Source organism: Fringilla coelebs (assembly GCF_963513975.1).
Source record: "Fringilla coelebs genome assembly, chromosome: 3".
NCBI lineage: Eukaryota > Metazoa > Chordata > Aves > Passeriformes > Fringillidae > Fringilla > Fringilla coelebs.
Window position 1 is genome coordinate 104,559,962 of NC_140030.1, and position 11,135 is coordinate 104,571,096.

The 11,135-nt window shown below is 44.4% G+C and overlaps 1 protein-coding gene across 1 annotated transcript; it reads right to left on the reverse strand.

Annotated features, from left to right (window-relative positions):
• Positions 1 to 1,646: 1,646 nt before the first annotated feature.
• POLR3F (RNA polymerase III subunit F) lies at positions 1,647 to 8,677 on the reverse strand. The gene is made up of 9 exons (XM_084203653.1): positions 8,597 to 8,677; positions 8,030 to 8,147; positions 7,104 to 7,171; positions 6,920 to 6,987; positions 6,537 to 6,649; positions 5,867 to 6,010; positions 3,791 to 3,898; positions 2,889 to 3,080; positions 1,647 to 2,304 (listed from the first exon to the last, which is right to left on the reverse strand). Exons 1-9 carry the CDS (start codon positions 8,650 to 8,652, stop codon positions 2,227 to 2,229), a joined length of 945 nt encoding a protein of 314 aa, XP_084059779.1. The 5' UTR covers positions 8,653 to 8,677; the 3' UTR covers positions 1,647 to 2,226.
• Positions 8,678 to 11,135: the final 2,458 nt, after the last annotated feature.

Here is an 11,135-nt window from a genome sequence, read left to right on the forward strand (position 1 = left end):
CAGAGTGACAGAAAGATCATTCCTCTGATTCAATAGAAGTAGATAAGACAGATTGCTATCTGTAACAAACTAAATTGAAATTACTTTCCCTTATAGGCACTTTTCCCCAGATCTGAGAAGACTTGTTACAGCTTCAATGCTAAGAACTTTCAGATACCATAAAGGTCATCTCAGCCAGATAAACCCAATGCCAAAATTTCAAGAGCTTAATAAACCATCTATCTACTTCTTAAAGCTGTTCACTGAGGAGAAGCTTTCTCTCCTTTTTCTTATAGCCAATGAATGTGATTATAGAGCATAAAGTGACATACCTGCATGATAAATCCCCATTGTTTCCCTGGAAGTTATCTCCTAGCTGCAGTGGAGCACAAACATTGTATTATCTCTGCAGCAGCAGCAGGCTCAGGACCCCATTGTGTCAGGTCCCCTTTGAAGACAGGAAGACAAAGACTACCCCAGCCCCACATCTCAAAGAAATTACCTTGGGTGGAATAAAGGATGTCTGATCCAAGGCTCCTTCCAGGGAAGAGGTTTTCCCCTTGGCTTCTCTGTGCTGAGTGGTTAAAGGGGGCAGAGGAAGAACAAAGCTCCAATCATTTCACTCCCACATCTCTTTCCTTGGAGCCCTTCTGCCTCTGTAGAGATTTGCATCCCTTTCACCTGGAGACAACACTGCAGCAAAAGGAGAGCCTGCTGGCAGTGCTCACCTCATTGGGACGATCAGAGCCCTTCCATGGACTTGCCAGCAGCTTATCAGTGCTCATTGTTTGCTCCAGTACACACCTAACTGCTTCCACACAAGGAGCCTTGCTCTCTGCATCCATACCCTCCCTGCATGGGACAGGAACCATGGGAAGTTTTTTTATTCTTTGTACAGCACCCTCATTAGCCTCTGTCCTCCATCCACTCTGTAAGAAAGGAAAATGGAAATCCAGCAAGATTTGAATGGATCACTTTCATATGTGATCCAGACTGCTTTTAGAAAGTGCAAACTCCTGGACAGTATTGAAAATGCTGATGTAAAATCTCTTACCCTTGAGGTAAACTGTTCCAAAATCTATGTTAACCCTCTGTTAGGTTACCCAGGACGCTGCTAACAGCCACAGAGGTGCTTTCCCAGCACCCTCCCAACACAGTGTCCTGAGGGCTTAGTTTGAGCCAGGCACATTTGAAAATAGCCAGATGCAACAAGCCCTGTGTTGTGCTTGACCCCCTGATTGCACCCCAGTGCTGGGAGACCATTGTGAAGATATTGAGTAATTGTGGAGATTCAGCCTGGCCAGAGGCAGCTGAAGCCACAGGCAGCAAGCGGTGCAGGGGCCAGCCTGTCTGTGCACAGCCCCTGTGCACTCCACCTTGCCTCCTAGTGTCAACTCCAGCCCTCTGCCACTCAGGATGCTGGAATCTATAAAAATTTTCTCTGTATCAGCAGGCCAGAGGAACCCTTTCTCTTGTGGAAAACATACCTTCCCAGAACACCTCTACTCAAAATTTCAGCGGAGACATCCATGTATGTCACACGGCTGCAGAAAACACCACCAGAAAAAAATTTGATGATGAAGGAATAAATACAGAAGGCAGCAATACAGGAAATGAAGCACAGATGTAGATAAGAAATATGGGTTTAATGATAAATAAGCAGGTAAGAAAGATAATAAAGAAATATTCATATATGCACACAATAAAGAACCAGTAAGTGTTTGACATATTCAGTGTCTGTTTGACATAGAATCTTTCCCACATCAGATTCATAGTCTTCAATTAGATGGAATCTATTGTGGGAGAAAAGTGTCAGCTTTAGAACTTAAACATCCATCAGTAGCATTAATCTGAAAGCAAAATTTGGGATCTCATTCTTGGTACCACTTGTTACAAGTTTTTCTGATCAGCTGCGAGGGTCTGATAAATGTTAAGACTAAAATGTCTCAACCTCGTTTGAACTTTATTTTGAACTGTTGCTTAGAAATCCATTTTATTAACCACCTTAGTTGCCATCTCCACTTTTGATTGAAGAATGGATCTACATTTCCACTTCAGCCTTGATCTTCAGCACTGACTCCACTTCCAGGCCACTCCCAGGATAGTTCACACAACTGATACCATGGCTGGTTTGTCACTCCATGTCCTGAAGTTGCTTACAAATTTAGAAGTCCGCTTTTAAAAAAAGCAAGCTGATTTCTCACTTTGGCTGTGAAGGATTAATCCAGTTTACAGTTTCCTTTCACTTTAAAACTCCAACCATTCTGTCATATAAATACAGTTTGATGGAGAAATCTCACCACCTTCATGACAATCATCAAAAACCTGGAAAAGAAAGCCCTGGGTCAGAGGAGTAATTGCTTCCAGTTGGATGGTGCTTGCTGTGTGTAACATGCTCCCATGTTTACTGCTTCTTTCCCAGTAGATCAGCATTAGTTCAACAGAGGCCAAAACCTAGGAAGTTTTATGGCAGCTCTGAGGGAGAAGAGAAAAACAGAACCCACCCCAAAGGGACATGCTGATAAGTTTTACCTACAAACTAGTTCACAGTCCAGAGAGGAGAGACCAAAAGCTAGACAGAAATAATTTACCTTGGTAAAAATACATGCAAACCTGAGATCAGAAATATAATAACATAATTTGGAACAGGCTACACTTGACAGCATCCTTTCACATAGAGTCCAGTAAAGAGACAGGCTGGAAATGGGGAACACCTGGCAGAGCAGGTGTTCAGACCAAAACCAGAACCTGTTACACCACAGCTAAGGCCTCACATTCAGGTTTTAAGCATGGCTGGCTTACCCTGAGGCTGACTCATGGGCAGAACTTGCCATGTGCCATCTGGCCACTGCAGGCCTGTGTACAAGAGCTGCATGCACCACTAATGATACACAGAATTAGTTACTCACAGGGCAGAGTCCACAGGGTGTCCTGACCAATCCAGTGGGCTGGATGAGAGGACTGACAGCTCTGTACAGCCTCATCTGCCCATCCACGCTGCCCACTGTTCCCTCCTTGGCAGCAATAATGGTCATCTCCACTTTGCCATCATAGATCAGAGTGTTCAAAATGGTCTCAATGTCTTCCATTGACAACTCTACCTAAGAAACAATTTGTGAAATAGATGTTAGGAAAGATGTGTGCCAGTGAGTCCTGCAAGGAGGAAACACCATGAGTAACAAATCCATAGAGTTCTAACCTAGTCCGGAAAAAGACACCAGTCCCACTAGGAACTTTATGGAGCTGTGCAGATGCAAAAAGAAAAGCAAATACTAATACCTCCTACCTCCTGAGCATTTCAGATTTGCACTAGTCTTGGGCTTACCAAAAAGAACTTCCCTGTGCACCTGAGGTGTCTCCATCAGCCTAGCAAAATACAGTTCCAGTTTTGCAGGAAAACAATTGTGAAAGAACAAAAAGACAAGACTGCTAAAGATGTACTTGTTGATGGTGACCAGTAATGGTGGAGTATTTTTCCCCTTCTTTTTTTCACTCCCCTAAAATTCCTTGAAGTGCATATGTAAACTTAAGAGAAATGATGAAATCTAAAGCAGCTGAGACAGTTAAGAAGGATGTAAATGCTAATTCTTTTACACATTATTGAAAACCCACATGCACAAGCTATTCTGGTATGCCAGGCAGTATCAATGACCCTCCTCAAAAAGTAATGAAGCCACAAAGCTCACCTCCACTACACAAGCTGTGAGGTGCTAAGACACTTAAGAGACCTTCAGCAAGTTTGCAGTAGCCAGCTCCTAGAGCTACTCATGCACTGACAATTTGAACAGCAGTGAGATGAATCTGTTCTGACCTTACTGATGCCCAGTTCACAGATGTATTTCCACACCTCGTGGGATGAGGCAAACGAGCTGTTCCTCTGTATCATGGGGTTCTGTTTGCTGTCTCGAGCTGCCTCTGCCTGAGAAAAAGCAAAGGTTGGTTAGAGTCAGCACTCACTGTCAAGAGCCTCCTTTGTGGGTCAGTTTCAGGCAGACTCAGAAACAAAACTTGTTTTCCATTTCTGGGACATGTTTGGCATTTAAAGCCACATTCTTAAAACTGGTCTATGTGAGACAATGCGGTGCACAATCAAATATAATTTTATAATAAATGACACAAAATTTACACTGTAATTCAGATTAATATGAAAGAATACCAGAATTTGGACTTTTGTTGACAAAAAAAAGTTTCTGCTGTACCTAGAGCCAATTAAAAACATATTGTAATGGAATAGACAAGTGCTAGAATCTGCAGACATATTTAATGAACCAGGGACAATTCAGACCAGGGACAAATGTGTTCTAGGCAGAGCTACCTGACTGACTGCTGCCTTACACCCTCTCAGAAATGAGGTGTTCTGCAGAAACCACAGTGACTTTTCCTAGATTTTTTGGTCCTTTGCTGCCTGGTTTGTGTCTTAGTTTACGACAATTATATGGGGTGGAGACTCCAAAATTAGTTATCTCCTCTTTAGTTTTAACCAATCTCCTTCCACCAATAAATAGACAAAATGGGAGAAGTCAGAAGGGAAAAAAATATCAAATAAAAGCTAACATCTTCCATGGTTCCAGAGCTTCCACAAACAACAATCAGAGGGGGACACAGACAAAACAAAATCTAGACAAACAACTTTTGGCCAAAAGGCTCCAATGCTGCCAAAAACGCTGGAAAAAACTTCCTGGCAAATTGCAGGTCTGCCTCCTTCTCAACAAACAAATGGCAGGTGGCTGCAAAATTGTGGAGACAGTATCTGACTGCTCCTCAGCTGGAAAAGGTATTGCAAAATTCCCTCTGGAGCAGGTCTGGACTGTAAAATGCAGCTTCTTGGGTATGAAAAATGCATATTTTATGATTGGCTTTTCGCAAATATTTAAATGAATATTATATGTGTTGTGTTAGAAAGTTATGCTGTATTAATTCTCCTAAGTAGTGTGTTAAATATAGTTTTAGGTTATAACATAAAGTTAAAATAGAAACTGTGCTGTGTAAGATACTTTTTTAAAGAAAGGACTACCACTGAGATAGCAGCCACAGGACACCTAAATCTTTCAGAGAAAGAGAATTTATTGCTCCACTATCAGAACAAATGAACTTCTTCCTGCCTTGCTCAGCTCTGAAGATGCTGTCAGGATTCAGAGGAAGAAGCTGACACTGCCCAGACAGAATCCTGTGTTTGAATGGAATTTATGCATCATGGATGAGGTGTATGAATATGCAACAGGCTGTTGCTTTTAAGGGTTAATCCTCTGTTAATGTGGGTCCTTTTTCTTTTCGGGCTTATGCTGCCCAGAAAGAGGTACCCGGACTGTCTGTAACTCTTTGTTTCTCTTGTCTCATATAGTCCTAATCCTAATTGTCCAAATTTTTATTACTCTCATTTTATTACTATTTCTATAACCATTTTATTACTATTAAACTTTTAAAATTTTAAAAACAAGTGATTGGCATTTTTCCCATCAGGTATGACTTGAAGACCTGCTCCAGACAATCCCCTCGGGCACCCAGGGAGAACAAAGGCATTCCCCTTCTGTCCGTTTCCATTTTTAAAGGGATCCTGCATCCCTCCCTTCCAGGATAAAACACACAAGTTCCCTTTTCCCAGGTTGCTGGGTCTTAGGGATGGTAATACTCTTGGGCAGGCTGGCACACAGAAGATATGGAATACACAATTTTGGGTCACCTAGGACAGTTTGTCATTGGACCTCAGAGATAAAAGGCCCTCTTGTCTAGGGTGTAAAAATATCCATCATTAAATACAACACCATTACATCTACGGTGACAAAAATAATAGTCCAGTAGGGATATGCCAATCTAGCTGCAATAATGGCCAACACTTATGGAAAACCTAAGCCTTGCCTGGCACCTGGCAGGTGACTTTGGCACTCACCTTGCTCTGCAGAAACTTGAAACACTGTTGATTTAACACTTCCACAAACTCAGACTCGAAGTCCTGGTCACTGTACCAGGCCCCTCCAGTGACAGAGCGGTCGGGCTGCAGGTTGTACAGCATATAGACCTTCTTCTTGGATGCCTGGGGGAGGGAAATGTACAGCTCTCAACAACATATCCCTGCCTTCAGAAGGAAGGAACATATAAGCACATAATCTGCAAAAGAGGTTTATTACTCCTATACCTGACTCCAGCTATCCTCGGCCTGTTTGACCCTCAGGTAACACAGAGATAAAGAGAAGATCAACCCATTTCAATTCCTAATCATTTTATAACATAGTGTTGGAAGACCAGATGAAGCCAGCATCTTTCACATGAACACAAAAAAGCTACTGCTTTGCTATGTCCAACTTCTCTATGCCCACCTGCTTTACCAGACCCAGTGAGAACCAGGTAACTGAAGACAGACAGTAAGAAGCTGACCTGTGGACCCAGTATCTGTTGCACCTCAAACCTGCACACTAAAGGCAGAGAGTCAACCACTGGTGCACAGTCAAAGAGCAAGCTGGAGGCAAAATTAGGTTTCTCTGCCCCCAGGCCCCTGTTAAAAGCATACTAAGCATGCAGCAGATGTTTGAAATTGTTTTAAAAAATCATAAAGTACTCACTGCCACAGATTTAACTGCTTTAATTAATTTCTTGCTTTCCAAGTTTTTCAGTATCTTGTTGATCTCTGTTAAAGGCAGATTACTTTTGTACCTAATGTCCCTGCTCCAAATACCTGTTAAAAAACAGAGAAGTGAAAAGAAATAAATAAAAGAAACCATTTGTTTCCATACACACCAACCAAAAGTCAGAACACTGCTTGGATTGCTTGCCTGACAGTCCCAGCAAAAGGGAAGGCACAGACAGAAGGGATTGGGGGAAAACAAGCAGGTATGGGGCATTTGATTTTGTATTTGTATTGTCTGGGCAAGCATTTGTGACTTTGGACAGGAATGGTCCCATAAGCAAACAGAGTTAGTACATTCACAATGATAATCTGAAGTACCTTTGTTGCCTGCATCCTCTATGATTTGGTAAACCAGCTTCTCTTGATTGTCAGAACCTTTCATTTTACTGCCAAACAAGACAGACATCAGGATTTTTGAAAGGTCCAAAATTCAAAAGAAGTTTTATTTGTTTTAAACAAGAATTGTGTTCCAAGCATACTTCCCCAGCAGACACAGGCTCACCTTGCATTTTGGGAATCTTTGATCCTGTACAGGAGACCTGCACTGCTCCTCAGAAGGTCCAGCTGCCCCTAGGAGAGATGGACACACAATGCATTTACCTTCCTTCAAACAGCTTGCTTCAGAAGGTGTTTTAGAAGAATATTCTAAAATAAAAACCTTGTTTAATGTCAACTAAATAAAGAAAAATGAAAACTAACATTTCTAACCACTGGAAACAGTAACAACCTTGAGGATATTTTTTTTCCCCCTGACAAATTTCCACTTATCATCAGCTATCAGAAATAACAAACAGTTCCTGACCCTTCCCACAATTCCTATTATTTCTCCTGACTTTCACATGGTGCAAGGGACATCCAGTTCTTGTACACTTTGCTCTCAGTTTCCACCGAAGCACTCATTTGCACGGCAACGCAGAAACCACGGTGGAGCTCTGGAACAATTCCAAGTTCCAGCAGCAAATTCTACTTTTTCCTAAGTGGCCATCACTGGAGAGCTGCCAACTTTGATGGGCAATGACTCTTAGAAGCAAATTACTGGCATCTCTCACATACACAAAGAGATTGTTCCGCTGTGCATGCTGGTGGCCAGGCAAAGTCCTTATTTCCTCTTTGGAAGAGGAAAGCAACTGGACAAGCCTAAGGGTGTAAGTGTGTACAACAGCATTAATTAACATTCACACTCTCATCGCCAGCTGATCCTTTCCTGCAGTTACAGCCTTGGTTCTTACAGATTTGGCAGGTTCCTGTGTGCCTTCAGAGCAATCCACAAGCTTGGGATTCAGTGGGGGGGGTTTAGGGAACCCTCTCACCTATGAGAGCACGGGCTCCCATCCCTCCTTTTCTCTACAGCCAATTAACTCCCCATCCCTAATGGGCCTCGTGGTTATGTATGTGCTGAGGAAGATGAGGAAGGTGGGCTGTCCTTACCATGGAGAGCAGCCTGTTGATGGCCACAGCTCTCTGCTGGGCTTCCATGTGAGGCATGTCATTCTGGATCACCTGGTCCGTGATGCCATGGGGGAACTGGTGGCACAGCTCAAGGATCCTGCAGGAGGAGAGAAGCAGCTTTAAAACTCGTGTTCTGCTGCATCCAAACCCAAATCCAAACAGCACTGGAGTCAGGATGGAAGAGAGTGACAAGAACAACTCGGGGGAAAAGTATCCATCAATTGCTTCTTCAGGCAGCTCGGCACCTGTGCACCATTTCCCTTTCCAAGACCAGAAAAACTCCGTGACAGCCGGAAGTGACCTGACCCAACCCCCACTGCCCTCTAAGCACCTCCCAGCACGAAACTCTCAGTGTCCCAAACAACGCTCTCCTTCACCATCTGTTTCCTCATTAACACTCGAGCGTCGAACCACCCCCCTCAGGCCTTGAACGACAAAGCCCCGCCACGCCTGCTGCCCCCCAGCCCCAAAACCCGTCCTTCGTGGCCTCCACACAGGTAACCCCGGCCGGCAGCCTCCATGCCTGCCTGCGGGCGCCCGCAGCACCTGCTCTCGATGTCCATAGGATCGGGCACCTCCGGCTTCACCTTCACCTCCGCCATAGCACGGCTGGCTCCGGCGCGGACAGATGACGTCAGAGAAGCGCGACGGCGGGGCGGGCGGAGTCGGTTGCCGCGCAACGGCCAATGGGCGGCGGGAGCGGCGGCGCGCGGCGTCCCTGGAAACGGAGCGGGATCGGCGGGATCCAGAGAGATCGGCGGGATCGAGCGGGATCCAGCGGGATCGAGCGGGATCCAGAGGGATCGAGCGGGACCCAGAGGGTGAGCAGGGGCCGGACAGCAGCGATGGAGCGGGGCGAGGTGTGGGGGCCGCGCCCTGGAGCGGGCTGGGCCGCCGGCGGGGCCGTCCCGGTTCCAGGGATGCGATCCCAAAAGGCCGGAGGGAGCCTGTGCGGGTATCAGTTGTTGGTTTTTTTGGGGTTTGGGTTGAAGGCACTTGAGACAGTAATTGGTGTTCGGACTCAAGTGTTTATTATTTCTTATCAGTAAAACAGTCTCACAACCATGAGTTTGGCAGCTTTTTAGCAGAAGGCACAAAATGGCTAACTATCTTGTTACAAGGTCTTTTAAGACTAAACCATCCAATTAAGAGCTGACACCTAGATTATTTTCCTTTCTAACCTAATAACTTGTTATAAATGAATACTCTAATTTAATAAGTAAGGAAATTTATTAAATTATCAAAGTATAAATTTGGAAAAAGCCACAAGTTGACTCTGAGCTGGGGGATCAGTGTTGGGGAGACTCAGGATTTGGTCTCTATTGCACCAAATCCCCTGTGGGTCTCCAAAATGTCATTCCAAAGGGATCTGTTTTATACAGGGTTCTGGAAGGGGCTCTTCTTTAGCATATTTTAGCATATTATCATAGTCTTTCTTTTTTGCTGACGGGTTTCCCGGAACCAGTGGATAATTCCTGGAATCCTGTCAGGTGAAAACTTCCTGGCATAGACTTCTGATGATGCCTATCAAATGCCTCCTGCTGGGGTCTTGTCAGATGAAAAAAATCCCTTGAAATATACAACCCTGGAGACAGTGTCCTCCTGGTGTTTGAATCTCCATTCTTTATTTGTCTGACACTGGCTTGGTACACAAGATGCTGTGTGATGGTGATCACAGGAATCCCAGGATGAGGGAAGAGACAAAAAAATTGACTCCATGTTCAGAAGACTGATTTATTATTTTATGGTATATATTATATTAAAAACTATACTAAAAGAATAGAAGGAAGGATTTCATCAGAAGGCTGGCTAAGAATAGAAAAGGAATTAATAACAAAGGTTTGTCTCTGACTGAGACAGCCTGGACAGCTGGACTGTGATTGGCCATTAATTAAAACAACCACATGAGACCAATCCCAGATCCACCTGCTGCATTCCACAGCAGCAGACAATCATTGTTTACATTTTGTTCCTGAGGCCTCTCAGCTTCTCAGGAGGAAAAATCCTAAGGAAAGGATTTTTCATGAAATATCATGGCTACAATGCTGTGGTTTTAATTTCCTTTAGCACAAATTATTGTATAACATGTATCACATAACTGATCTTAAAGAGTCCACAATGTGGACTTTTCTGTCCAATTACAAAACATCACCCAAACCCATGAAGAAGAAGGAAGAAGAAGCACAGAGAAGAAACTCAAGACAACACCCTGTGCCCTCCATCTTGCTTCCATGTACAACACACTAAAAATCCCAAAACCCAAATTTCTCACCCAAGTGATGCACCTACACTGCTCTCTATAATCTATTTCACACTTTTGTGGATTCTAGTCTACCTTGAAGTCGAGGAAACTTTTTCTATGAATGAGTGTCAAGGTCAGTGCTCCCCTGGGGGTCAGGACACCCCAGAGCAGACAGAGAAACATTCCCAATGCCCTGGGTTTCCACAGGAGCCTGCAGAGCTTTGGGCTGCCAAGAGCGGCTGGGAGCACCAGGGAAAGGCTGAACGCCCCCTGGGGTCAGGGGCAGAGCTGATCCGCCCAGGGTTGGTGGGTGGGGTCAGAGGATGGACCGGGCTCGGCTTGGTGGTGCCCAAAAATGGGACAGGAGGAAACAGAGAGAATCTGGGGCACGGGAAGTTCCACGCTTCCAGGGGAAAGGTTCACCCTCAGCCTGTAAAGGAGCACTGGGACAGATTGCCCAGAGAGGGTGGGGAGTGTCCCTGGAGCACTGGAGGGTTGGTGACAGAACCAAATCCTTGTAGCACAGACATGATTCCTGGCCCTGAGCATCAATTCCCAAGATCTGGAGTGCATATTATATCTGTGTTTTGTAAAATGTCATCGTATCCAAATGCAATTTTGCATTCTTGAATTGCATGACATGATAATGACTATGTATATCAGGATAAATCAGGTTTGGCACCTGTTTCATGAATATATTCTGGATTCACATGATAACTGGCATAAGCTTAAGAAATAGCTGGTTTTCTTTAGTATTTTCCAGGGCATCCTGTACTTATTCAGGTGGCCATAGTGGGATGAGGCTGGTTCCACCTCTGACATGGTTAGTGTGGAGATTCCTGT